General features: G+C 54.6%; 4 protein-coding genes across 6 annotated transcripts in view; 2 read left to right on the forward strand and 2 right to left on the reverse strand.

Moving 5' to 3' along the window:
- RAD18 (RAD18 E3 ubiquitin protein ligase) overlaps positions 1–10570 on the forward strand; it is a 37707-nt gene extending 27137 nt beyond the window's left edge. For 2 of the 3 annotated variants that reach the window (XM_032120730.1, XM_032120732.1), the window contains exons 12-13: positions 1843–1905; positions 3920–10570. In XM_032120730.1, the coding sequence (XP_031976621.1) occupies positions 1843–1905; positions 3920–4022 (166 nt within the window). In that variant the 3' untranslated portion in view covers positions 4023–10570. The remainder of the gene's footprint in view (positions 1–1842; positions 1906–3919) is intronic. The other variant, XM_032120731.1, reaches the window with a different exon arrangement.
- A 1490-nt stretch (positions 10571–12060) lies between these two features.
- On the reverse strand, positions 12061–12741 carry LOC116449494 (translation initiation factor IF-2-like). Its single transcript, XM_032121100.1, has 2 exons — positions 12706–12741; positions 12061–12654 (listed from the first exon to the last, which is right to left on the reverse strand). Exons 1-2 carry the CDS (start codon positions 12739–12741, stop codon positions 12061–12063), a joined length of 630 nt encoding a protein of 209 aa, XP_031976991.1.
- OXTR (oxytocin receptor) lies at positions 12449–19080 on the forward strand. The gene is made up of 2 exons (XM_032120733.1): positions 12449–13670; positions 17521–19080. The coding sequence occupies exons 1-2, from the start codon at positions 12740–12742 to the stop codon at positions 17760–17762; spliced, it is 1173 nt and encodes a 390-aa protein (XP_031976624.1). The 5' UTR covers positions 12449–12739; the 3' UTR covers positions 17763–19080.
- Positions 19081–19767: 687 nt separating this feature from the next.
- On the reverse strand, positions 19768–25202 carry CAV3 (caveolin 3). The gene is made up of 2 exons (XM_032120734.1): positions 25040–25202; positions 19768–21769 (listed from the first exon to the last, which is right to left on the reverse strand). The coding sequence occupies exons 1-2, from the start codon at positions 25151–25153 to the stop codon at positions 21428–21430; spliced, it is 456 nt and encodes a 151-aa protein (XP_031976625.1). The 5' UTR covers positions 25154–25202; the 3' UTR covers positions 19768–21427.
- Between the last annotated feature and the right edge of the window lie 2685 nt (positions 25203–27887).

Genomic DNA, 27887 nt, shown 5'->3' on the forward strand with positions numbered 1-27887 from the left:
TAATCATTTTGCTGTAAAATTTGACTCATCTGGAAATGATCTGTAAAATTGTGGGAGAGATTAGTGACCTTTAGTTAAGAATAGGACAGAAAACCTGTTGTGGGAATTTGTCTTGAATTTGGAGTCTGACTGAAGTCTGAAGAAGTGTTTTGCTGTGCCTGGATGCAATGTAGGCAGATACCTCTGGGGCATTGAAAAGGCAGAAAACACTGGAGAAATGAACAAAACAATTCTAAATTCTGTGATCTCTTTGATCTTTTTCTTTCTAGGAAAAAAACCTTCAGAATGAGGCAGCTGTTCCTCTTATTTAACTCATAATCTTCAGTTTAAGGGCTAATCATTTGATGCTAAGAAGAGGGAGGAGTTTTCTTCAGGGAAAGAAAAAGAGTTAATTTAAAATAGGAATTCAGTTGGTGGTCAAAATTGCTTTTGTTTAGTTGACTTTTTTTTGATAATTGTTTTTCAACTGTGGCGTACTTAAGGATTTTTTTTTTTTTAAGTTTTTGAACGTTTGTCCCCTGGCATGTGTCCGAAAGGTGTATAATTACCTCAGCTCCACTCTAGCCTTGCTCAGGCTTTTAACCAAAAGCGATGTCTGGGAGAGCCGGGATGCAGAGAGCTGCTTCAGTGAGGGGCTGGCGTGGAGCAGTGGGGTGTTGGAAGAGATCCTGAGACACAGGGCTTTTATTTCCAGCTGGAAGTTCAGAACCCTGGTTTGTAGAGCTACTGCAGCTCCTCAGTCTCTCACTGCAATTAGGGCATAGGAGTTAATTGGGTTCTCTGGGGACCAATGCCTGTGGCATCAAGGGCCCATTCACAGCTCTGTGTGTAGGCCAAAGGTGGAACTTGCTGCAGGACGTTTTGTACTTGGTTTTAAAAAAGTTTGGTAGGCATAGACCATGGATTCCACATGTGAATTCTGAATGCGCATTATTGGCTTGAGCGTTAGCCAGATTTTTTCAGTTTTATTGTTTTGCGGTGACAAACACGGCGGGTGATAAATGCTGCTGTTTTCAAGGCAGGGAAGTACATCATGTTCAGGCCTCAAACCTGTTCTTTTTCTATTTTAGGGGACTAAAAGCACACAAATAGCCCTGTGTCCTCCCCAGTTCTTTTTTTTTAATGTAACTGGAACATTAGAGTAGGGTTTGGAAATATGATGATAACTCATTCCCTGGGCATCCAGTTTGTGCACTGAAAATGAGCTTTTGATGGACTTTTAATTCTGAGAGTAAAAACAATGTTGACCGTCAAAACTTTCCCCATCCATTTTTGGTATCTTTTTCTTTTTATCTGTATGTCTGAGTGTGCATGTGTTCGAGGTTACTCTAACCTGGTGTTGTTTGCCCACCCGAGTTCCTCTTGATTCTGCAGTTACCACCACAGTAACAGCTGAGGACTCTCACTTCACAGGGGAGACAAAATGGCAAAGGGTGAAAAAAATCCTGCTGTCTTACAGAAATTGTATGTCATGTTGATTTATTTAAGGGAGACTTTAAAAAAAGAAGGTGCACTTTACCCATGAAAGCATCTTGGAGATCCTCTCCAGAGAAACTTTCTGGTGCCTGGGAATACAGAGGTGGTGTAGTTAACAAAGAGACATAAACATAGAAGGGTCTTGTGTGTTAAATAATGATAATGAGACCCCAGGAATACCTGAAAATGAAGTGATACAGAGATAGAAGTTTCTGGACTGTGCTGTAGGTTGATGTTATTTCTCATTGCTGTTGCTACTGGAGGGGTTGGTCTCATCCACGTGTTCTGCTGCCATTGCCAAGTTGAGCCCTGCATTGCTGTAGGTGTTGCTAAAATAATTTCCATCAATTTTATTTTCCCCTTCAGCACCAATTCGGACATTCTGGCAGATGGGGAAGGGTCTGAGACGTGTTCGGCATCCTCTGACAGGTGCGTAGAATATCCAAGAACTGAAGTCCTTGGGATGGGTTTAGGTCTGTAGTTTACAGTTGGTGGAATCCTGGAGAAGCAAATGCCTTTGGAGAGTCAGATTCTTGGAGAATCCCCACAATTCTGGGAAGCACAGTTTGGTCAGTGAACGTGGATCCTTGAAAAATGATACTTGTGTGCTCCAAGAATCCACAGGTGCCCAACTGAGTATTGTTCTAAAGTGTATATGTAAAGTATATATTCTAATTAAAAAAATAAAAGAGAAAACTGTTTTTTTATGGAAAATTAAATCTGATCTTCTGTTGCGTTTGAAAATTCCATTGTTGACAGAGCTGTAGGTGAGGCTGACAAGTTGAACATGCTGGAATTGAGTATCTGTTCTGATTTACTTCTGTTTGAAATGAGAAGAGCACTTCCTGGTTCTTAAAAGCTTAATGTCTGCAAATCTCTGAGTCATGTTTTTGTGACCCATTGGGATTCACACAGATCTCCCTGGGTGTGGCTGAGGGTCCCATGGATGCAGGAGATCCATTTCCACCATGGTGTAGCTCTGAAACATGAGTTGTTCCTGCCAGTATCTTTAGTGTGTATCTGGTGGTAGCCAGTGATGCCATGAAGATTTTTGCCTTTTTTTTTATACCCCTGTTATACCTTTTTACAACTTCTGTATTCTCAGTGCTTTTTGCCTGCATTCTTGGGCTTGTTTGTCAAGCTAAGAGATTAAACATTTCAGAAGCTTTGTAGTTAGGGATCAATGTGCCCCAGACCCCAAGGTCCTCTCCAGAACACATTCTGTAAACCAAGATAGAACCATCCAGGGGAAGGTTCCTTGGGGAGGGGGGCTCACTCGAGCCTCTCATTGGGGAATCTTTGATAGATCTGCTAATTAGTAACACCTATAATGATATACCCAATGCTGGGGGGGGGAGGCAGACACAGAGACTCGGCGGGGTGCATCTCGATGCATATGAGCTGGACGTGTACACCTAAAGATCCTTAAAATAAATACCAAGGTCAAATCCCTTTTCCCCTTCTAACCATGTATGACTCTTGATTTTAGGACCAGGAAAAGGCATCACCAGCAGATGTGGACTTGGGCATCTCCGAGTTTTCCATTGTTATTTTCAGTTGTGAATTCCCAGTTTAAGACGAATAGTCCCTGCAGGATGGATTCAGCCTAGCAGATGGCATAAAACAGAGTGCACTTATAAGGAATGTTTAATTAGTAAAAGCTGTTGACGGATTAGCAGCATCTTTCATGTCAACACTATGTGGAATTTAAATCTCCAAGGCTGAATGATGGAAATCAGCCGCTTCATTTACATATGGCTAGTTTAAGAATTTTTTCTTTAACTCTGTGACTAAAAACACTTGTTGAGTTTTCAGTGGAAAATACTTTGTCCATAAATGAGGAGAGTGCCTGGTAAGGCTGCGAGCCCCAAGCACTGTCCTTTGGGGGTAACGTGGACCAACCTCTCGTCCTGCTTCCAGGTGGCTGTGCCCCTGCGGACGGTGACTCAAACTGCCTTTTCTGATAGAGCATCCTCATGGTTTTGTCAGTGCCAGGGATTGTCCTCAGTTACGGACAAGGAATTTGGGAGGATGCTGCTGTTCCTTGGGTTCCAAACTGGTCTCTGGGGACAGAAGGAGAGGCATTGTGATGACCCTGTTCCTGCAGGCTCAGGGTCTATGGGATGATTCATGGTGCTGTCACCTTCAAATGAGAAGACGGAAATATTTCTCTCACCATCCTTGGAAGTGTTCAGGGTCAGGCTGGACGGGGCTTGGAGCAACCTGGGATATAGTGGAAGGTGTCCCTGCGCATGACAGGGGGTGGAATGAGATGATTAAGGTCCCTTCCAACCCAAACCGCTCCATGATTCCCCATCACCTGTAGCACGTACATGTGCAGCATCCATGTACTGCTCACAGTGCTTCCATACAGCACCAGTGTGTGCTGTGTTTAGGGCACTTGCAAACCCCCTATTACCCTTCTTTTCTTTCTTTCCCCCAGCAGCAGCTCCGTGGCTCTGACAGGGAACAAGAGGAAGTTGCGTCGGCCGCGAATGCCCGAGAACGATCGAGCGATTCCCCAGGGCAAGCGGAAGAGGAGCTAGTGCTGCAGAACGCCCGAGCTCAGCGCTGGGAAACCCCTCTTGGCCTTTTCCCATTCTCAGAGTATCTGGGTACTGAGTAAAATGCTGTATTTTCACATCACTGCCATTCCAGCTGCATTAATGACCAGGCTGGTGGGTTTGCCCACAGCCCTGTGGGCCACTGGCGGTTGAGGTTGGGCACAGAGTGCCGGAGCCCTGCAGGAGCCTGGCCTGGCTCCTGTGCCGTGAGTTCCCTCGCCAGCGCAGCACGCAGGTCCCTGTGTTGCTACTGTTCCTGCTTGCATCCTGTGGAAGCCTCATCTGCCCTCCTGGAAGCAGCTGCAGGACAGTGTCTTGTTTGGGGGCAGGCAGGTACTGGTGCCCCAGTTCCCTGGCACAGCCAGGGGAGGGAGGGACTGAGGAATGCAGGGAGATTCTGTCCTACACAAATAGGCTTTTTTATACATGTCTGTGTAAACGTACTCAGTATTACATGTCATTATTTTAGTTTAAAGTCCTGAAACTGGAAAGAAGTTGGAAAGTCGTTGGACATGAAGTATTCTAGCTTTCAAACAAATAGTTACATTGAAAAATCTGATCTTCCCTAGGAGGTGGTGGAATTTTGTAATGCAATAAAGCAGTGCAAGAAAGTGAAGGAAATGAAAGAAACCTGAACACCAGGGAAGGCTTTTAAAAATAAAGCTTGTAAGCAAAATATGGAAAATACTTCAGGTGCTTTTGCTGAGCCTGAAGTTTTGGTCAGACCCTGTCAGTGGGAGCTTGGCAAAGAAGGCACAAAATCTGGGTAAGATTGAGGGTGGTTGTGTCTTGACTTCGGGCTGTAGCTGAGATTCAGAAATAATCCTCCTCAGGCCATGGTTCCCAGGAATATCTGTGTGTGGAACTGGCTAAATTGTGGCACATATAAACTGTCATAAGTACATGAGGTGGGGAGATGCAGAGGCAAAGCAGGAATCTGTGTTGGTTTGATTGTTTTGAAAGACAGTAATTACTGATGTCTGCTTTAGGGCTGCCTTTTTGTCACAGCAGCTCACATAAGACATTGAAATTGGTTGCAGTCAGCCAGTGAATGGTAATAATATTGTAAATTAGTATCCAAGGGCTTTCTCCAGGCGCTGGCAAAGCAGCTGCTGTTTGCACTGTCGCTGGTGGGGCACTGGTGTGGCTGCAGGTGCTGACATTTCCCTTGGAAATGAGCTAAAGAGCCTCACTGCCATGGGGGCTGTGACAGTTCTGTGGTGTGGTAAAAGGGAGAGAACAGCTGGCACGTTAAATACGGGCATGAATCAAACTGCTTCGCTGACAACCTGTGGGGGTTCATTTTTTTTATAAAAGGTATTGTTGTCATCACCACTTAAAGTCCAAACTGGTGACCTGTGCCTGAGATGGAGCTGTGGGTCAGTGCTGGAGGAGGGCGATGGTATTTGTAGAGGTGACAAACGTGAGTGGGGTGTGTGGACGTGTGACATGGTGGTCGAGGTGCTGGGGGAGGCTGCATGGAGCAGACACACTGGGCAATGTGGAGGCTTAGGAAAAAATGCGGATTTGATGGTCTGATGCCTCATTCCTGCCTGGACAGAGTGGGTGCCTGGGCAGGATCCAGTCTCTCCTGCCAGACCCAGTGCCAGGGCCAGCTCCAGCCCCAGGCAAGTGCCAGGGTGCTGCCAGGTCCAGCCTTTGCCAGGAGTAGCTGCTGATCCCCTGGGTGCCATAAATGACGCTTGCTACACATCTCACCAACCCAAGATTCACAGGAATCACATAACGTAAGGGAAAAAACAACAGGGAAGGAAACACAATGTCCTCCCCACGCTGTCCTGTCCCCTGCTCCCCTGGGCAGCTCTGCTCCTCCGTCACAGAGTCAAGGGGCAAGCGGGAGCAGTTGGGGACTGTGAACAGGCAGGCTGGGGGCAGAAGTCACGGCCAGAGAAGCCAGGGCAGCACTGACGGTGGTGACGCACAGGGCGGTGCTGGGACAGGTCCTGCTGGGGCTGAGCGTGGCCCAGCTGCCACTGGCCCAGGGCCCCACCGAGGGGAGAACCCACCGCTGTGGTCTTTGGGTGAGTAATTGTGAAGGTGCTGCATCCTCTTACACCTTTTCATTGGGCTGATTGTGACCAGTGTTTGTCACATCACCCACAGCTGATGCCTTGTGCTGGGCTTGGCAGTGCAGGAGAGGTGTAGGGTCCCAGGGACCCTCTGTCTCACCCTGCTGCCAGGGATGTGGGGTCCTGGGACCCTCCATCCCACCCTGCTGTGGGTCCAGCCTCTCTGCAGCAATTCCCAGTGTGAATCCGGGGCAGATTCCTGATGACTGCGGTCCCTGGAGGACTGGGAGTAGGGCAGAAGCTCCCTGGAGGACTGATACTGGCAGCTAGGGTGGTGGTGCTGGGCTGCCACTGGAAAACTGTGGGAAGGGCTGCTTTGGGCAGGGAGTCTATTCAGGAGGAAATTAATTCAGTCACGGAGCAGTCCCTCAGGCTGGGGCAGAAGGGCAAAACTGGAAACAAAATAATCAAAAAGTAAAAATGTCGTGTTCCCCCAGCCCGGCAGTGGAGCCATTAGAAAGGCAGCGATCCTGGGAATGGGGGAGAGGCAGGAGCAGAGTCGCCCTGCCGGCCATGGGGCTCCCTGCTGGCTCCTGCTCCGTGACTCCTCTGAAATGAGTAGCTGGGGGTTAAACAGGAGTTTGGGGAGGTGGGGCGGGGGGGGGGGTGTCACCTGGTTTTGTTTGGCTTTGCAGATGTCAGGGAGTTTCTATTGGGTTGTTTCTGTCAGGCAGGAATGCCTTTGAAAGCAAAGGGAATTGCCCCAGACTGATACCCAGAGCTGGGAGCTCTCCCATCTCCCTGCCCCTGTGAGCAACCAGGGCAGACATCCCTGGAAAGGATCCCATTCCGGGGTGGGATGCCCCAGCACCAGCTGATGTGGGGGAAAGGCAAATGGATCATTTGCACTGCTTTACATGCTGACAAGGGCAATGGGCTGTTCCGATACTGCTCTTAATGTTTCAGAGGAAATAATAAGGGATTCACTTGCCTCTCACTGTGTCTCACTCATCTGGGAGCAGGCCATGTGCCCCAGGGATGGCTGTGCTGTGGTGTTTCCTGGTGTTTTCCCAGAAGTTCTGATTTTGCAGGAGAACTGCACTGATGGGCTGATTCCTCCTGCCTTTGGTTGGACGTCGTGTGTCACAAACAGCAGGACAGCCAGTGCTCCGGCCGGGCTCTGGCAGGGACTGGAGGGGTTCCTTGGAGCTCAGGACACGGGGGGGGTTGGGCTGAGCACCCCGGGGAGGGACCTGCGGCAGCGGGGGACAGGCAGGTGTCAGGGTCTCTCAAGGACACTTCTCCTGTGTTTGCTGGCAGGAGTTAAAAATAAAAAAGGAGAGTCTGTTTTGATAGAAGAACAGATACTCTGGAACTGGAACACGTTACACAAGCAGAGGAATTGAAGGTGAATCACAGTTACCTGCTGGGCAAGCCCGACACCAGGATATGCTGTCCAGAGGAAAGAAAAATCATGGTTCTGTCCCACCTGGCACTGGAGGAGCCAGAGAGCCTGAAGTCAAAATGATCTGGACAAATTGGTGAGTTGGCTCCAAATCAACCACCTGGAATTAAATAAAGAGGAGGATGAATTACCAGCTTCAGGAAGGAGAAGGTAAACACATTACTGCAAATGGGAAGTAATTAGTGAGGCAGAAAAGTTTGTATAAATGTAGTTGGGCTTCATTTTCGTGGTGAAAGCTCACTGCTCTGGTTAATTATTTGGCCCCACAGAGGCATTCCTGAACCTGGACGGGGGATTTCATAGCAGGTACTCGGTGGGAGAGAAATGGGGGCTGTGTGGAAGCACCCTCACCTATGTGGGCATTCCCAGACACACATCTCCTTATATACTTACACATATATACTGAATTATCCTGAGGACTGCAGCCTCCTTCATATCACTTGGCCAAGATTTTGTTGTGATGAGCAGCAAACTTGATTCACTTTCCTTTGTATACATATGCAAATAATTGTAATCAAAACAAGCAGACCTTTGTTCTGGCTCTTCTGTCTTTAGCTAACAAAATCTCAAATAGATCTTGTTATTTCTATCTTTTTCAAATAGAAAAGTGCCTCACATCACTGGACAGAAGCATCAGTGTGTGTACAGGGGTTGCAGGCAGCGCTGTGCATGGGGTGCCTGGCATTACCCAGGTGATCCATACCTCTGACTATGGAAATGTTGAGTTAATATCCCAGATCCCAGCAGATGACACTCAACATGTCACTGGGGTGTGCAGGTCCCATAACACCTGTCACTGCTGCAGGTGTGAATCCCTGTGCCACAGGTACAGCCCCAGGGCTCCTGGGTCTCACCAGCTCTGCTTTGCTTTTCCTTCTAGATGGTGAGTGAGATTTCAGGGTACTGCAATGAACAGCTTGAAGTTACACACAAATGTAGTAATCCCCCCCAAAAGTAATAAAATTATTATGTAGTCTCCCAACAGCTTGAACATGAACCTTCTTTGTTAAAAACCTATGGACTATGGATACATATTTCAACTTTATTATACCAATTTGCTACTCCCAGGGTCTGTGCAGGCTCCATTGGTTTTATGGGCTTTGAGGCCACAATGGGATGAAGCAAGGAACGTTTTAGCACAGTGTCCTTGGGAACCTTGTACAGACCTGGCTCCTTGGGGAGGTGCCTGGGGAGAGCCTCTGTCCCTCTTTGCTGGGACAGGATGTGCAGGGCAGTGTGGCCTGTGTACGATGGGCAGATGGAAGCAGGGGGAATTCCCTACAGAAACCAGCCATCTACCCTGTGAGGCTCTGCCCCAGCCTGAATGGGACTCTCTGGGCTATAGGATCAGCCTGGATTATTGGATCAGCAGGATCCGTAGCCTGCTCTAGTTTAAATAGGTTTAAGCTTGTTGATTTGATCAGAGCACTGCTGCTGTATCCCAGGGCTCACCCTGGGGCAGGAGGTGGCATCCCAGTGTGCTCTGGGATGTGTCTTCAGAGGCTCTGGGGGTTTCATTTGGAGTGCCAGTGATAGAGGGTATGGAAAGTGTACTGGCTTAATGCCAGGAAATTCAGGCTCTTTTTCCAGGGTTTACCTCCCAAAGCTGGACAAGCCTGACTCAGGCTCTGGTGCTGGTGTGGCTGGAGGCCATGGGAGCAGAGGCTGATGGATTTCAGTGAGTTGGGGATTCAAAGGAAATGGTTTGAATCCCATGAACCTTTCAGGGACATGATGTCAAAGGTTCTCTAACACTGAGTAAGTTTAGTGTGTTCCCAGATAAACCAGGGGAAAGAGAAGAAATTATCTTGATATATGCATGAACTCATAGGAATTCTTTTTCTGCTGTGAATGCTTTACAGAACTCAAGACTGCAGCGTCTAAGCTGATCTCCCTTCTCCATTTGTCTGTGTACACAAGTCAGCTTCTCTGGCTCCCTTTCCCCTCCCAGTAATGTTCTGATGACTCAGTTTCCAAAGCCTTCCCCAGCCATGGCACAGCTCTGTGCAGAGCCCAGACAGCCAGCTTGTGTGCCGGGGCAGGAATTCTGGGACTCACCATGGGCTGCAGGTTTTTTTCCAGTTTTTTTTTATTGTGGTCAATCTCAGAACTAGGTTTTTGGTTGTTTTTTTTGTTTTTCAGCTAACAAAAAGAAATACCATGGCCAGAGCATGGTGCAGGCAGGTGATGTGGTGGATAACACAGCACTACCCAGGAATGTAACTGTTACCTGCATCTGGACATGCCGTCTGCCCTGGCTTATTTAACCCCTGATCAGTGAACTCAGTAACACAATGAATTTTGAATATGGTTTTGGGACCAAATAATTCTGTGCATTGCTATTATTTTCATGTTTTGTCTCCAAAGCCTTGTTTCCTTTGGTACAGAACATTTTACAGTATTGACTCTGTGTTTTTCTGGAAATCAGCACACCAACTGGTGAGCCATGGAGGAATTCGGTCTCAGACTTGAGAATTGACTCATGCACGTTAAAGAAAGACATGGAAAATTTGTAATTTACTGTGCCCTTAGTACATTCTCAAGACTGATTTAAAGCCCAGAGCATTCATCAGCTCTGTATTGAAGCACAAATATGCCTTTTCCAGGAAGGTGTGTCCCTGGCACTGCTTGTCTCTGTGGTTTTAGTAGACTTACTAAAGTTAGGCTTCCTGCAGGCTGAGTGCAAGAGGTGAGGACTAGGAAAAAATTCTAGGATAAAGAGAAATTCCCATGCAAGAGCAGCTGGTACCACATCCTGGCTCTCCAGCCTGCAGTGCCTGCTGTGGGCTGCAGCCATGCACGAGCTCATGGGCGGCTGCAGCTCCATCTGCAAAGCTGTGGCCTGGGCTTGATGTTGTGCCAGACCTCTTCTGTCCTGGGGACTATAAAGTTGGGATTCCAGATAGCTATTGGAAAAACAGCTATTTCAGCTCCAGCAGTAAACCCAAATGCAATTAAATTTAGCTTTATTTAGTGTTTGTGCTTTTGATTATCCCAAAGCATGTATTTTTAAAATAAAAATGTTTCCAGCTCTATGGCATCCCTGAATGTTTAAAGCTGGAAGAAGCAGGGGATGACTCAGAAAACGCTTTGATTCTCACAGGATTCTTTGCTTCGAAATCACATGTGTTTGGGTTTTAGTTGTGCGGCAGCTGCAGCTTTGCCTGAATAAGGACAGAGGGGCTGCGAGGGGCCACGAGCATCTCTGGCTGTTGGGGGGCAATGCCCGGCCCCGACAGGATCACTCAGGGAAGGGCACTGGGAGCTGAATGTTATCCTGAGCCCAATCCCCAAATTTCAGGCCCCAGGCATGTGATCCTCACTGAGCTGCTCCTGTGCTCCAAGTCAAGGCAGAGCATGGCAGAGGCTGTGGCCCTGGGAGCGGTGTGGCATTGGCATGGGGACAAACGGCATCAATCCTGGGAGAGCTCTTCCCCAGCCACGCACCTGTGATTCCTTGCTGACAGCAAATGCACTTCACAGTTGCTCACCACTCCTGGAGGTGCTCACTGCCACGTGTAGGGGCTGCACAAGGGGCACGGGGCTCTTTCCTAGCGGTTCAGGTCTGTTCTGGAAGGGAGCTGGGCTCTGTGCAGTCCTGAGTGACACCTCATCCAAGGCCAGAGAGGAGCAGTGGCTGCTCTGCCGCTCCTCTGACGGTGTCTCATGGTGCTGCTGCCCCACCTGGGCCCCAAGGACATCCCTCAAGTCCCTGCAAGTTGCTCAAGGAGCTGTGCAGAAGCCAAAGGCAAACCTTTCCTTGCCTTCACTGGAGCCAGGATTTCACCCACAGTCACGTCCTCCCTCAGAGCTCTCCCAAAAACAGCAGAACAATACAAAAAAAGCATTGCACATGGTGAGCTGCGATCTGCAGCCATTCCCACAGCAGTTCTGTTGCCTGAAGGAGGAAGAACGTGAACCCTGGAGGGAAGAACTTGCCAAAGTATTTAATATTTCTACATCTTGCATGGAGCTAAAGCTTCCCAAAAATCTTTAAAAATAGCTGCAGGGATGTTTGTTCAGGGTCTAAGGCTGGGCTGAGGAGGATTTGAGATACGACTTGAAGTGGGGAGCAGAGGGTGGTGATGCTGGGGGGCTTCAGCACCACTGGACTGAGGGATGAACGGGGAGGGTTCCATGCTCTTCTGAACATCCCACCTGCACTTTCAGGTTCCACATCCCCTGTAGGGAGCCTGAAAATGGGGAGGACCCTTGAGCTGTGCTGATGAGCTGGTGACAAATGGTGTCACACATTCCTACCACTCCTTATTTCATAGAAATAATACTTTGAAATGTTCCCCTTGAAGGAAAAGGGAAGCTCTTAGTTGTGTGTGTTAGCTGCCAAGTGCCCAACGCCTGAGCCTGCTCCTTTGGACGAGGCCGGGCTGACAGCTACGGGGGACCCTTCCCTGGGCGTTCTGCGAAGGCAGCTCCGGCAGGGCAGGGCTGTGCTGGGGAGGTGAGCCCGGTGCGTGCTCCCGCCCTCCGTTGTCTGCCCAGAGACGCGATGCCGGGGGGCTTTGGTCTATCGGGTGCGCTGGCGGCCCCCGCCCACCCCCGCGGCCTCGCTCCGCCGCTTCCCCTCGCGGCACCGCTCCGGGGAGCCGGGGCTGCCCGAGAGGAGAGGGGCTGCGGGGGAGCCGGGGCTGCCCGAGAGGAGAGGGGCTGCGGGGGAGCCGGGGCTGCCCGAGAGGAGAGGGGCTGCGGGGGAGCCGGTGCCGCCGGTTGGGTGCGGGAACGGCCGCGCTCCGGGGAGGGCGAGGGGAAGATGCTGAGGCGGGTCCGGGTGCGGGGCCAGCGGCCGCGGGCGGGCCCCGAGGGGCCGGTCCGGGACCCGCCTCTGCCCGCCGCCCCCGCCGCTCGCCCGGCCCCTGCGCCGGGGCTCGTCGCGGGGCAGCAGCCGGCGGAGACGCCGAGTGACCGGCGAGGGGACAGGGAGCAGCCGCGGGGAGCCGCCACCCGGGGCACGGGGACAGGGACCGGAGGGCAGAGAGGGCGGCACGGCGGGGACGGAAGCGCCGGGAGGGGACCGGCGGGGGACACAGCACGGGGGGACACGGAGAGCGGTGGAATATTGAGAATCGAGGAGACACGGAGAGAGAGCGGCGGGGACACCCGGCTACCGCACAGGAACGCATCGGTAAAGGCTCTGCCCGCTCTCTGCCCTCACCTTGCCCCAGGCTCGATGCGGGCCGGCGCTGGCCATGGAGAAGCTGTACCTGGCGGGGAGCAGCACCTGGACCATCAACAGCTCCCTGGGGAACGGCAGCCTCCGGCTGGGGAACCTGAGCGCCGGCAGGAACAGCACCGCCGACCCCCTGAAGAGGAACGAGGACATGGCCAAGGTGGAGGTGACAGTCCTGTGCCTCATCCTGTTCCTCGCTCTGACCGGCAACCTGTGCGTGCTACTGGCCATCCACACCACCCGCCACAAGCACTCCCGCATGTACTTCTTCATGAAGCACCTGAGCATCGCTGACCTGGTCGTGGCCATCTTCCAGGTGCTGCCCCAGCTCATTTGGGACATCACCTTCAGGTTCTATGGGCCAGATTTCCTCTGCCGCTTGATCAAGTACTTGCAGGTAGTGGGAATGTTCGCTTCCACCTACATGCTCCTGCTGATGTCCCTGGACCGGTGCTTGGCCATCTGTCAGCCACTGAGGTCCCTGCACAGGAGAGCTGACCGGGTCTCTGTCCTCCTCACCTGGCTGCTGTGTCTGCTGGTCAGCATCCCTCAGATCCACATATTTTCTCTAAGGGATGTGGGGAACGGGGTTTATGACTGTTGGGCAGATTTCATCCAGCCCTGGGGACCGAAAGCCTATGTTACCTGGATCACCCTCATGGTCTATATCATCCCTGTGTTGATGCTGAGCATCTGCTACGGCTTAATCAGCTTCAAAATCTGGCAGAACGTGAAGCTGAAGACGGCTCATGGGCCCAGCGTGGGTCTGGGCTCAGGCTCCCGCAGAGGGATGGTGTTTGCCAGGGTCAGCAGCACCAGGCTCATCTCTAAAGCCAAGATCCGGACAGTCAAAATGACCTTTATCATCGTGCTGGCGTTCATAGTGTGCTGGACTCCCTTCTTCTTCGTGCAGATGTGGTCAGTGTGGGACACCAACGCGCCGCAGGAAGGTACAGCCTCCCCTCCCTCGCCCTGGTGTGCTTGGACGGCTCCGCTCAGTGCCCCGGGGACACCCACGGCAGAAACTGCTCCGAGCTGGTTTTGGGCAGGTGGGAGGGAGATGGGAGAAAGTCCTGAACACGGATAAACCCCCCACAGGCAGCGGAGCCGCAGCTTTCCCAGGTCAACAGCTACCACAGTCCTGGCAAATTCAGGGCCACTGTGGCTCAGGGGCAGCTCACAGGGCACGGCTGCTCAGCCTGGCCACTCTGCCCTTCCCGAGCCCTATCCCAGCTACACAGCTGTGGAAAACCCCGTGTCCTGCAGCCCATATGCATCTGTTCCCATGGGCTGGACAGAGCCGGAGCCAGGCAGGTGTGCTTTGCCTCTCCTGCTTCTCTCTGCTCCATTTATTTCAGGAGAAGTGGAATATGGCTTGTGCTCCAGGGGTTTTCCACCTGATTTAGGCTGATCAAAACTTCTAGTTCCTAGATGGGCTCTGGGGTGAAGCAGCAGCCCTCACTCATGCTGTGTTTTAATCCTGCAGTCTTGAGAGCTGCCCCTCCCTTCCCAGCACCCAAACCTCTGCTGCTTCGCTGACCCTTGGTGGAGCGGGGGTAGACAGGATTTGTCTGTCCCAATCCTTCTGGCTGCATGGGGAACCTTTCTCACACGGTGCCATCGGCCTTGCAGCACTTTTCCCTTTTTCCTTTTTCCTTTTCCCTTTTCCCTTTTTCCTTTTCCTTTTTTCTCCCCTCTTCACTTTAAGGTATCAGGGGGCTCTCCAGCCCTCCGAGCTGTTCCACACTCCTCACTCCTGTCCCCACCACGTTCCTGTCTCCTTGCAGCCCGTGGCTGCGGCACAGGGTGGGAGCTCTGCCAGGGCACTTGCTGGAGGCTTTCATGGCATGGGGAGGAAAGGCCAGGGGGTGGGTACAAGTGTTGGGAGACCCCAGCCCTTCTTCCCAGGCTCTCCTCCTCCTTGCTGGCTGCCCAGAGGCACGAGGGGGGAGCAGCACAGCCAGACTTCTCTGCAGAGGACACAGGCTTTGCTTGCAGCGTTCCCACAGCCTTGCCCTGATCCCGGACCCCTTCCCGTTACTGAGGCTTGGACACTGTGGCCAGGCAGGGTGGTGGGGTGCAGGAGAGGTGTACCCCGTGTTGGGAAGGGACTGTGGCTGTTCCTCACCTCACAGCTGTGTGGGCATAGCCACGGAAAGGGCAGAGGAGAGGGAGGGCAGGGGTCCCTGGGTGCCAGCAGCAATGGGGGCACGACTGCACCCCAATGAGCTGCACTGGGGGTGATCAGCAGATCCCAAAGGCAGGTGAGGGAGCAGTCACCTCCTTAGAAAGTGTGTTGCTTTCTCCACATAGGATGTCTTACAGAGTGTCCCTGGTGAGGGCAGGTCTCTCGGTACCTGACTGAGCCCTGGTGAAGTCTGAGGGGGCTGAACAGGGGCCCTGCCCCTGATCCCGTGTGCCACATCCCGGAGCGTGGCGAGCCGCAGAACTCGGGCATGAGCAGAGCGATGCACAGAGCTTGGTCTGTGCTGGGTGAAACCCTGACACCGCTCGGAGCTGGGCTCCCACCTCAGCAGGATGCGCTCGGCATGTGCAGGGTGAAAGATGAGGCTGTAAAGAGAACAAGGCAGCGCCCTCCTTCCCTCGCTAGCGAAGGGAGAACCAGGGAGGGCTCGCCCTGTTCCCACTGATCCACTTCATTTGCTCTCCTCGCTTCCATAGAACAAGGCCCATAAGCCGAGGCCAGGGCGGCGCAGAGGCTGCAGCCCTGCCCTGAGCAGAGCGGGGTGGGCAGCAGGACGGGGCCGGTCCCAGGCAGCTGCACGGCCCCACTCCCCCAGCCCCGCCAGCCCCTGCCCTGCAGCCCCTCCGTGTACCTTCCCCGTGGCTGATGGGGCACATGAAGGTGCCTAAATGTGAGCTCCTCGCTCCTCGCAGCCCAGCTGCAGTGCCGGGCTCGTGGGGCAGCCCCGGAAGGGCAGGGCTGTCAGCCTGATGCTGCCTCCCCGGCCAGGCAGCAGAGATCCATCCCCCCCTAGGCGGCCACACACCCCAAAGCCTCTGTAAGGTGGGTCCGAGCTGCAGGTTATGATCCAGGTGCTGGTTTGAGCACCGGGGACCCTGCACTGCCCGCGGGTTGGAAAGAGGCTCCTGCTGCCCGCACTTCACAGGGAGCACATGCGGGGTTCCGAGCTCGGAGTCGGTCGGCTCAAGGCGCCTGTGAGGACACGAGCAGGGCTGTGAAGCACCATGATTTTATATCGGTCCCTTCACCTTGGGGCAGGAGCCCTGACACGTGGGCTGTGAGCGATGGCCCCAGTCAGTGTGTGAGAATGGGGGAGCCCCTCATCCCATCCCGCTCCTGTACTGGGTGTTTGCAGCAGAGCCCCCACAGCCCTGCTGGGGCACAGCCTCCACCCCTGCCCACCGCTCCGGACATCCCCAGGAGCGGGGAGTGCCGGGGGGAGGGGACATCCTTGAGGGACAGAGCTTGCTGGTTGCAGCACCCCTCGGGGGTCTCTGGTGCTCCAGCCAGGGAGGGGAGCAGCCCACCCTCCGGACCTGCCCTGCGGTAAGCTCCCTGAAATTCAATTTGCCTCCCGCAGAGAGGGAAGAGCTGAGTCAGCCCTGGCTGGATGGTTTTAAGTGGATAGAAACGCTGTGATGTATTTCAGGTCTTGTGCCTGGGATTTGTAACCATTCCCCATGGAATAATTTTTTAGCATATGCTTGAAATTAAAAGTAGTTGGAGCAGACATCACAAGAGCAGGAATTACGCATCCATTGGCTGAAGGTGAATTTGGAAGCTAATATTTATAGTCACACTTCTTCACTGGTTTAAAAACTGTCAGTGGATTTTTGCAGAGGCACGAAGGGACCAGAACAGCCAAACCAGCCATGTTCATCCTCGCTGCTGGCGCGTCCTCTGGCAGCAGAGGGGCTGAGGAGATGAGCTGGAACACAGGGAGCAGGATAAAGGCTCCATCTCCACCAGCAGCCACTTCATGGAGGGGATGTCCCCCCTTGTCTCGGTGCCACGGCAGATGCCCGTCCCACCATCCCGTTGTCACCAGAAGGCGCTGATCCAACCTCCCAGGTGGGACAGTGGGTACTTTCTGCTCTGGGGACAGAGAGCAGCAGCCAGAGACTCGATGTCTTGGCACCGCACTGCCACCATCCCCCCCAACACCGGGGGATGCCAGGCTCCCGGACTTCATTTGCGGTGTGGGAATGGCTGTTGTCTTTCCTGGCAGAGCGCTGTGTGGGAAAAATTAATTTGAGGGAAAGAAAAATGACTGGAGAAAGGTGCTGGGAGAGCATTGGGCTGCTGGGCTGGCAGTGGGGACAGCCCAGGAGCAGGGGACGCCCCGTGGCCTGGGGACTATGGCTGTCCCACAGCCCGAGGAGCTGGAAGCTGAGAGTCTGCCTCAAATCAACCACCGGTGTGGAAAAACGAGCCACCGACTCTGCTTGCTCTTTGCCACGGCAACTCCAAGGGCCGCGGTCCCTTTCCCGGGTTTGGGCACCTTAGACTAGGCTGACTGTGCAGGTGCTGCTGGGGGCAGCTCTGCCTCCTGGCCAGGCACTCCAGGGTAACGCCGGGCAGGCAGCAGGAGCAGGGAAATGCGGCTCATGCGGGGAAAAAACCTAAACCTAAGGTGCTGGAACGGAGGCTCGCCCCCCGCCCCGCAGCAGCTCTCATTGCCCATGGTGTTCCTGCGGGCGGGGGGCACATCCCTGGCGGGGAGGAGGTGCCGCGGTGCCGCCGGGGCTGGGGCTCTCGGCAGAGGCCACCGCGGCGTGGCCGTGCCCTGACACTGCCGTGCCTCTGTCTCGCAGCCTCCCCGTTCATCATTGCCATGCTCCTGGCCAGCCTCAACAGCTGCTGCAACCCCTGGATCTACATGCTCTACACCGGGCACCTCTTCCACGACCTCGTGCGCCGCTTCCTCTGCTGCTCCACGCGCTACCTGAAGTCGCGGCCGGCGTGTGACCTGGGCAAGAAGAGCAACTCCTCCTCCTTCGTCCTCAGCTGCAGGAGCACGAGCCAGAGGAGCTTCATGCAGCCGTCCACGACGTGAGGCCATCACCAGCCAGGACGTTGTGCCTCTGCTGTGCTGCCTCCAGTGCTTCCCTGTGGCAAGCTGTGCCCGGACAAGGAGGGGGTCTATAAATAGGTGTATATATGCCTGTCAGCATGTACAGAGGGCCTTATTTAACTGAGACGGGAGTGGGGCAGGAATTCTGTGTCCAAGTTTCAGGCTGGGATTAGACACCAGGAACTCGCTCCTGAGCCCCAAAGGCTAACATCAGTGGCTTAGGGATGCCACCAGGAGGGACAGGTCTTGTCCCGAGCGACCGGGTGCTGCTGGGGCAGGTGTGACGCACCACATGGGATGGAAGGGGCTGCTGCAGCACAGGGTGATGGGTGTCATCCCCGGCACAGCGCTGGGCACTGTCCCACCTGCACCTGCAGCACGGTCCTGCAGGATGCCGGCTCCTGGCACCGCGCTCTCAGCACAGGCGCTCTCGCTTCACTTGCAGCCATTGGAGCAGAGGCAGCCCCATCCTCGCATCCCCGCATCCCCGCATCCCCGCATCCCCGCAGCCCCGCAGCCCCGCAGCCCCGCAGCCCCGCAGCCCCGCAGCCCTGCACCGTGCCAGCCCTGCACCGTGCCAGCCCTGCTCCCCCTGCCTAGGCTCAGAGAAGGGCATCCTGGCGGGCAACAGGGACCAGCCTTGCAGGGCACAGCGCTGTCGCCCCAGTGTCCCCACCCCAGCTCTGGACCTCATCCCCAGCGAGGCCGTGCAGACGGTCGGCAAGAGCCTGGAGCGGGCACGGCTGGGGCCGGGATCCGGGCAGGAACGCCCTGGCCGAGCGTGCTCAGCAGCTTCCACACGGGCGGGTGTGCGGGATCCGGGCTGGGCTCCGTGGGCTCTGACAGGGACAGTCCCGTCACGTCCCCGACACCAGGCCTGGCTCTGGGGTCGGCGCAGATCCCGTGAAGGCTCCCGTGAAGGTTCCAGTGCCTTTCGCTTGCTCTCTAGCGCACAGGGCATGCTCACGGCATGGATTCTAATTGCTGACAAAACCTGTAAATAAAGTTTTCTGACTGTGTCTCGTGGAAGGTGGGAGGGAGGCGTGGGTGGAGCGCTGGGCTGAGCGAACGAAGGGGGCCGGTGGGCAGCAGGGCTGGAGCACCGCACACACCCAGCTGCGCTCACCGCGGTGCCGCTGCCGGTGCAGCGCTGCCCAGCGCTGGGATCCGCACCCGGCGGCACAGAGCTGCCTGTGACATGGGCACTGGAGGGGGCACAGCTGGGGCTCTCATACGGTGATGTAATTTGGCCTTTCATGTTGGGAATGAACATGAAAAATACATTTAAATGTGTCCTTTATTTTTTCACTGTCACCAGCAGGTCTATTTGCACCTTTCCTACCCTGACATTCCTTTGATTTTTTTTTTTTGTGGGAGCTCCAAGTGAGCTCTCAGCACATTTGCTGACTGGTTGAAATCCTCAGGACACTATAGAGCATCTTCCTCCCACGTTCACCTCCTTCTCCTTGAGGGTCACTCACTCCCGCACAAAACGAGGAAGGAGGGGTCTCCTTTTCTCGAGAGCCTGAGGGCCTGGTGCATCCTCCACCTGCCGGGGAGGAGAGAACATGGCAATAGATGTTACTGGGACGGATGCCTGGAGAAGAGAGGGAGCTTTGGGAGACACGGGGAATTGCCCTCCAGCGCTGGCTGCAGTTTCTGGTGGTGGTCTGGGGCTCAGGCAGGGCCATGCCCCATGCCTGGAGGTGCTGCAGCCAAGTGGTGCCACGGCTGAGCTCCTGCACTGTTCCCAGGCTGCGGCAGAGCAGGGACAGGGAGAGCAGGAGTGTCCCAGGGGAATGCATTGCCAAAAGGCTTTTCAGGAGGGTCAAAAGTGAAACAGAGGTGCTGACAGGTGTGCCCCAAGTATTGGGAGCCCAGAGAGCAATGTGGTGGGGACATCAGCATTTCAGGGTTTTTTGGGTTCAGGCAGTGAACTACTAGAACAACAACAACAAAAAAATTAGAAGTAGTAATAAGCCCATTATACAATTGATTTTAATTATTTTTATTCCCACAAAAAATGCTCATGGTGAAGTGTTTTTTGAGACTTTTTTCCCCCTCTAAATACCTAAATATATTTTTCTTTTTAATCACTCCATCCTTCTTGGGCCCTGATGTTGCAGGAGCTTGGGTACCACATTGCTATGGAGTAACAGCAGTATGCAATCCCAAGCCCTTGGAAGAGCTCCAGTAGAAAACCTGGCTCCCTCTTGTCCTTGGCATGGCACTAGAGGAACCTTTGGCTCCAAGTCTTTGCTGGAAGCCAAGGGAAAGGCACACATGGACACAATTGAGAACAGCCTCTGAACAACGAGACCTCCTGGACCCTGGTTCAGCAAAGCACTTAAGGCTGGAGCCAAAAGAGTATTCAAGGGCCTCAAAGTGAAAGTGCAGCTCCGTGGAAGAGGGACCGGCAAATTAATTGACAGTACAGGGGAGGAAATAGCTCTGAATCGGCCCTCTCGCCCCTCACTCCTCTTTCCCTGGAGCCAGAGCAGCAGGGTCCCGGCAGAGGCTTCTTCCTCTGCTCTCCCCACCCATCAGGGCGACCCTGGGATGCTGAGGGAGGGCCTGGCTGGGTGTGAGTCCCCCCTGCCGGGCAGAGCCCGAGGGTCGGTGCGGTCCTGCCCCTCCCGCAGCCTCCTCGCTCCATCCCAGGACGCAGTGGAGGGACAGCGCTGCCCGTGTGGGATGCACACGCTGCTGTGGCTGGAGCAAACTCGGCAGCGACTGAGCAATTGTGTAGTGAGGATTGTCCCTGCAGAACGAACCCAAGCTTTGCTTAGAGCCCAGCTCAAGCGAGGTTCCCCAGGCTCTGTGTCCCCCCTGCCCTCCTGCAGCCCCAGCGCTCAGGGCCATGCACAGGGCTGGGTCCCACCCGCGCTGTCCTGCCCCATGTCCTGCCCATGGCACTGAGCGATGCTCCACAATTAAGTGCATAACTGAGCATCAAAGTGCCACGAGAGGGTTTGCAGCTGGCGGTGGCCCAGGATCAGCTCACACTCTCAGAGCAGACACAACACGTCATGCATGGCCTGGTCTGGCTCTCACAGCTTGGCTGAAATGCAAGTACACATGAAAAAGGTTTGGTTTAGCTATTCTATCCCGAAAAGTTTTGTGCAGCAGTTTAATGCAGAAGCTCCCACAACAGCAGTTGTTTGCCACAAATAACAACTCCTGTGAGGGAGTTTCTGTCAGTGCCTTCCCAGCCTGAAGGGATGGAGGAGCAGGCAGGGTTTAGTTGGTGGCCAGCAGCAGCTCTGCAGCCTCACTGCTTGCCCTGCACCTGCAGGCTGTGGCCCAGGGCTGTGGTCCAGGAGGTGCTGCCGTCTCTCCCACAGGAACTCCCAGGGGTCCTGGAGGGCAGAGGGTCTGTCTGGGCTGCTCCCTGAGCCATGATGGGCTTCTGGCTTTGGGATGGAGTAAGGAGCAGCTTCGGGGCCTGCCTCCATCTGCAGAGAGCATCCCTGAGAGCCAGCTCTGCTGTGGGGTCCTGCTGTGATGCCCAGTTCCCTTATCAGGGGTGTCCATGTGCAGGTCCCTCACCAGGCAGGGGTGTCCATGTGTGCAGTGTCCACCTGCCCGAGGGCAGGGAGCCTGCATAGAGGGGGTTGTGCAAGGGCTGCTGGGGCAGCTGTCAGGACCTAAATCTCCTTCCGGAGAGCAACTCGGATGTTGCTGCAGATCTTGGAGAGTGCCTCAAAGAGGGGGTCACAGAAGGTGTGGATGCAGAGGGAGTAGATCCGGCTGACACACTGGATCTCTATCAGGTAGCTCTTGATGCAGGGCACCACTGCCCAGATGTGGCAGAAGGAGATGAGGGCAAAGAGGAAGCCCCAGACGACGGCCAGGGGGATGCCCAGGACGGCAGAGAGCAGCCGGTAGCACCAGTACTTGCTGACGGTGAAGGTGGTGTAGCTGGTTTTCCAGACGCCGTCGAAGCTGTATGTTCCCACAGGCTCAGCTATCACATCCTCAAAATCCACCTGGGAGGAGAGCAGATGGACATAGGGGAGGTTGGGGGTCAGCAAAGGCCCCAATGCAAGGAGGAGGGGCTGCACAAGGTGGGAGCAGATGCCAAACGGACGGGGCTGGGGAGAGTGGGGACTGTGCTGGGGGTGGATCCATGGATCCTTGCACCCCCAGCAGGGACAAGCCCCTGCGGAGATGGGAGATCCTCAGGGCTCCCAGCACTGCCTGGCCACAGCCTGTGGGCAGCACAGTGGTGGGCTCAACCCACAGCTGAGACTCCAGCACCGGGGGGTCACAGTGCCCGCCCCATCCCCTGATCTGGGGTGAGGTGTGAGGGAGCCCTTGGAACAGGAGCTGTGCGTGGGAGTGTTGGCTGCAGAGGCGGCCAGAGCCCATTCCTGCTCTTTTTTAGCATTCAGGGACGTGGCTGCCCACTCAGTGGGAAGGTGTTTGTGCTAATAAAGATCCAGCAGCCCTCTGGATTTATGGATTATTTATTTATACCCGTAGAATGAGGTGCTCAGTGCTGTCTGTCCATGTTCCTCCTGGGAAAGGGAGCTGGGGCTCAGCCCTGCCTATGCTGTTTGTGCAGGCACAGGGGGTGTCTCTGAGTGGCACACACTCCCCAAAACTCCATGCAGAGATCCCCTTGGGTGTAACTCACTTCTAGGGAATAGATAAACTGAGCTATTTGCCTTAAAATCCAGCCTGGCCTCCCCTTGGGCAGCTGACGTGTCTGTACATTCATGTTAAATTACAGTATCCATTCTGCTTTTGGAAGCACTTGACTCACAAAATCACCCTGTGTCATCTTTAATTTCCTGGAGTGAGCAGGAGGTGCTGGGAGAAGCATTGACATGAGTGAGGAGCCAGCAGCCCTGAGAGCTGGTCCTGAGGTTCCATCAGCAGCCCCTGGAAAGTCCAGGTGTGCTGGGGACTAGCCCAGGTTACTGCCCAACTGCCTGATGAGCTCATCAGGGATCAATTAATGCAGGGAGCAGCAGGATATAAAAGCAGAGGCTCTGCCTCTTTGCTTGTTTTGCTGCCATCACAGTGGGAGTGGATCTGGAGGAGCAGTGGAGCTTCAGACTCAGACTGATTCTGGCTCCTGGGCAATGCCTGGAGAGGCTCAGGGACCAGCATGTGCAGGTACTGTGTTGCTGCCTGTTTTGAGCTTCCCCTCCCCCCTCCCAAAGACATGTGCTCCGAGCTCCCTTGTTCCAAGCGTGGGCAAAGCCAAATGTAACTCAGACTCTTCAGCAGTGTCTGACTGGCCGGTCACCCCGGGTCCGCCCCCAGTCCTCCCCTTTCCCCCTCTCCTAATAAAGATGGTCGAGGGGAGGCAAACGCCCTCTCTCAGCTCAGCTACTTTCCTGTAAACATCTCTGGTCGTCTGTCTCATTTGAAGGCTTCTAACTGCAGGGAATTGAGCGAGCAGGGAGCTATATTTCTCCCTCTTTGCTTCTGCTGATGGTATTTGCTCTGCAGCTGATTCAGGTACCGATTTTAGAGCTACTAAAGTGCTAGATTGCCCGTGCTACCTCTCAAGGCTGCTCGAGGCTTTCTAAGGCATTGAAATACAAGCGCTAGCCGGTATAAAGCTGAAAAGATACCTTCCGCAGTACTGCTCCTTTATAGAATCGTGGGACCATTTAGGTTGGAAAAGCTCTCTTAAGGTCACCCAGTGCAGCCGTGCACTGCTCTGTTGCTGTGTTTGGAGGAGGTTTGTGAAGCTCTGCAAAGCCTCTGTGGCCAGTGCCACCCCTGCAACGTGATCCCAAGTTCTGGCTGTTGCTTTGTGATGCTCAGGATGTTTATCCGTGGCCAGGTGAGCCCTTCATCAAATACAGCACTGTCGTTCCCTGCTCCCCTGCTGGCTGGCTCTCTGCTCCCCGTGTTCCAGAGCACTCCTGGATGCCCCGGGGCTTTGGAGCGTGCCTCTGGCTGTCCCTGGGAGGAGGAGGGGGAGCTGTGCTCTGTCCCGGGGCTGGCTCTGCCCTCCGGCCCCAGCTCGATCGGCTGGGCTATTTTAGGGTGGAGGAATGCTGAGGAGCCCGAGCTCTGAAGCCTTCCAGTGCTGGTGGAGCAGCAGCGTGGCCGTGGGAGTGGGGAGCTTGGAAGGTCTCTTCAGGCTTTGGTGACTCTGGAGTGGGAAAAGGCAGGGGTGTGCTGGGGAAAAGGGGCTGGTGGGAGGCCTGTGGGTGGCTAGGACAGCACTGGCATTGTCCTCCAGGAGTAGCTGGTGGCATTCCCAAGCTGGGGAGCAGGTGTGTGCCCCAAAGCGCTGCCTGGCCCTGGGGTGAGTGGGCTGAGGGCTCTCCTGGTCCCTGCTGCCATGGCAGAGGGCTGCTCCCCTGGCCTGGCACCTGTCCAAGCCTCAGGCCAAGGCTGCGGGATGCACTGGCAGGGAGTGGCACAGATGCTGGACATGGTGCTGGGAATGTGCTTGGGATGCCGAGGTGTTGGGCAGACAGGTCTCACCATGCCAGAAAGGAGCCCAGCGATACTGTCACAGCTCAGCCAAGGGAGTTTAATTTGGCCATTTGGTTGTAGCTGTAATGATGTTTTAATGCCCAAATCCAAGTGCTGCCAAGGTCACGGCCCTTTGCAGAGCCTGTGTGAGCAGTGCTGTGCACGCTGTCCCTTCTGGTGTGACAAACACAGTTTTAGCAAAACCCTTCCACCTCCTGTGGTTCCCCTTTGGGCTGGAATTACCTCTGGCTAACAGAGACAAATTTTGTTTGCAATTCTAAGGGAGTCTAGAGGAAGCCCCGGAGTTAGAATGGGAATTCCTCTTGGTCAGAAACAGGGAGGGAGCTGGGAGCTGCTGCACCTCTGGGCTGCCCTGGGGGAACAGTCTTCCACAAATATGACAATGTACATCAAACAATCCAGTATGGAGGCTGTTGTGTCTTGAAGGCCAGCAGCCTTTCCCCAATATTCCTTTAAATCAGTGATATTTAATCTCTGTGTTATTTTTGGCTGCCCACTTGCTGGTACAAAGGAAGGCATCTCCATAAATTTTCAAGCCGTTATGAAACTGGAGAGCCCATTCAAGGAATGGGAAATATGGCATTAACTGGAGCCAGGCATGCCACCCCACCAGTGTCTGGGTGCCCAGCCAGCAGGGCTGTCACCTCCCCACAGCCCTGGAGATGGCACCTCTTGGGGCACATGGACAAAGATCAACAGCACCGGCTGAGTCGAGCCAAACACAGACCAAGGTCTGACACCAAATCCTGGTTCCAGTGGCACTTCTACAGCGCAGTGTGGGACAGCCCTACCTTCACGACGTCCTCGTTGATGTGCTTGGGGTCTCTGTTGACCAGGTCGATCTCCTTGGTGTGCTGGTCCTTGATGATGATCCTCTCCTCCAGCTCGCTGTGCTCCTCTGCCATGGCTGCTCTGCCGGCCCCGGAGTGGAGCGGGGACTGTGGCTGTGCTGGGGGGACCCGGGGAGGGCAAGGGGGAGGCACTGGCCCCGCCTGCAGCAGCTGCCCTGCTCTCCTGGCACTGCTCCAGGCTAAAATTAATGTCCTGACTGCCGAGGCCACCCTGAAGTGTCCCTTAAAGGGGCTTTTCTGGGGCCAGCCCCTGTGCTGTCACCTCAGGGGCATGGCATGTGTGTGGGTGGCTGGTGGCCTTTGAGCCAGGGCAGGGGTGGCGTGGGGTGGGTGTGCAGCCCCCCCACCCCAGTTGTGCTGGGGGGATTTTACCCTCGTGTGAGGGAAACAATGCCCAAATTGGGGCAAAATTCCTCAAAAGCCTGAAAGAAATTGGTGTTTATGAATCTGAGTGATTGGGGAGACAGGAACCATGTCTATAAATATCACCCAGAGAATCCACATTGTCCTGGGATGGCCAGCGCTCCTCAGGGTCCCTTCAGAGCCCAGGAGAAGGCTTGTGGTGCCAGCCTGGATTCCTTAGGTTCCAGCTTTTTCATCCACAGAAACTTGAGGAAATCCAAGACCAACCCACAGAACCAGAGTGGCTGGAATTTCTCTTCCAGGGATACTTAGTACATTAATGAAGATTTATTTAACTTAGGCTGTATTTTGCTAATCCTCAATGTCTCCTGTGAGCTCTTGGCTTTCATGATCTGAAGATTTGTTCAAAAGTAAAGGTTTTGTGAAAAAAGCACTTCAAAAAATAGGGGTAGAGAGAGAAGGCTATGTGTCCCCCCCAGGATGGGTGGAGAGGGAGGGATGGGCAGCTCCCTGAGCAGGCTGGAGGTGCCCACACAAGTGCTGAACGTGGAAGGGCCACCGTGGAGCCCATGAGCATGGGTGGCATGGCAGGGGAGGTATTTTAAGGCAAAAGGCTCTTCTGCCTTCCAAAAACATCAGTGCCTGGACAGTGCTGCTTTTATCAAACCCTCGTGGCTCTGTGCCTGGAGCTTTCAGCCCTTGGGGCTGATAGAATACAGAGCAGAAATGGGATTGAGTTCCTTCATTGGGCTGAGGTGTTGCAGGTCTCGGACATGTTCACGTTTCCTGAAAACTTGTGATGGCAAAGGTCTGGCTGAGCCTGACTGTGGGTCTAAGGCTGCCAGCCTCCTCCAACTCCTTTTTTTCACTATTTTTTCTGGAGTCAGGTTGGTGCCTCAGTCTGGAGACTTTTGTTTTTTCCTCGGGATTTCAGCTCCGGTGGAAGCTGATGTGGTGATGCCCTGGGTGTGACACATCCACGGCTGAAACTGAAGTGAATGCAGCTTGTCAGAGACCTCCTTGACTCCCTCTGCAGGGAGAGAAAGGGCAGCGCTGGGGTGTGAAAGTCTGTGAACCCGCAGGATCCTGCAAAGGCATGCGGGGCACCTGTGGAGAGGGGACAAACTCTGGAAAGGGTCATGAGCGTGGGGCTGTGAGTGTAAATCTGGCAGGTTGTTCTGGAGAGGAGTGCCCATCAATGCCCCTCTTCTGGGCAAAAGGACACTGGAAAACTCTTTGATGGCACCCATTCCACATCCCTGCATCTCCCTCTGCTACTCCACAGAAGCTGGAAGGTCCCTAACGCAGCACAGACTGGTGTTGGAGGTAAAACCCTTCCACACCCCAAGATTTTGGGCAGCAGCTCCAAGGCCAGACCTGCTTTGTCACAGCTGGATCCTCTAGCAGAGCTCTGTAGCCCTGCTGCTCAGTGGCTGAGCACGAATTGTGCAGGGTGTTTTAGCAAAATCAGCTGTTTCCCGGCGTCGGGGCCGAGGAGCCGGCTCTGGTGTGAGCTCAGAGCTGCGGCTGCCCTGGCCGGGAGCCAGCCCCCAATTTAGGAGGCGCAGCTGCTCTGCGGGGCTGTCCCTGCCCGCTGGGGACTGCGGCCTCGGGCATTTGCTCCCCGATTCTCCTGGGCCGCTCCCACCTGGATGCTCTGCCGGGGCCGCGGGTGCCGGTGCCCTGCGCTCCCCAGGGCCGGGGCTCTCCCCGGCTGCCCCGGGCCGGGCGGAGGGCGGCGGAGGGGTGTCGGGGCACTCACCCCTGCCCCTCCTCCGTGAGGCATTTCTGGGGGCATGAGTCACTCCCTGTCTTTAGGCCGGGCCGGGCTGCTCCGTGCTGTCCCCACCGGGCAGGCGGCTCCGGCGGGCCGGGCGTGGGAGGAGAGGAATGCGCACCCACGCAGGGCAGCGTGCAGGTAGCCAATGTCTCCAGCAGCAAGGAGAGGGAGGGGGATATTCTGTTGCACTGTAGGTGCTATAAATAAATGTATTTCCGAGTACTTTCAGGCTGTGAATGGGACACCGTGTAAAAGTGGAGTCACATACACAACGGAGGCAGGAGCAGGGGACACCTGCTCAGTGCTGCTCCCGTCCCCCCATGTGCTCTGCTGGACAGATCTGCCCCAAAAGGGATGCCATGGAAGGTTTTTTTCACTGAAATCCAAACCTTTCATTGTGAGAACATTTGTTAAGACACCGGGTGACACATTTCCCTCTGCAGAAACAAGCAGTCACCATTGCCCCTACCCTGACCAGCCTTGTACATGCTCTCAGCGGGAGCATTGCTTTTGGGAACAGACTGTCAAGACCTGAGCAGGTTGTAGGACTCGGACTGTGGACCTGGAAGCCTTCTAGAAGTCAGATAAATAACCTGCTGCTTGGACCCAGTCAGCAAAATGTATTTATTTCTCTTGAGCAGAGAA

The sequence above is a fragment of the Corvus moneduloides genome, chromosome 11 (assembly GCF_009650955.1).
Source record: "Corvus moneduloides isolate bCorMon1 chromosome 11, bCorMon1.pri, whole genome shotgun sequence".
NCBI lineage: Eukaryota > Metazoa > Chordata > Aves > Passeriformes > Corvidae > Corvus > Corvus moneduloides.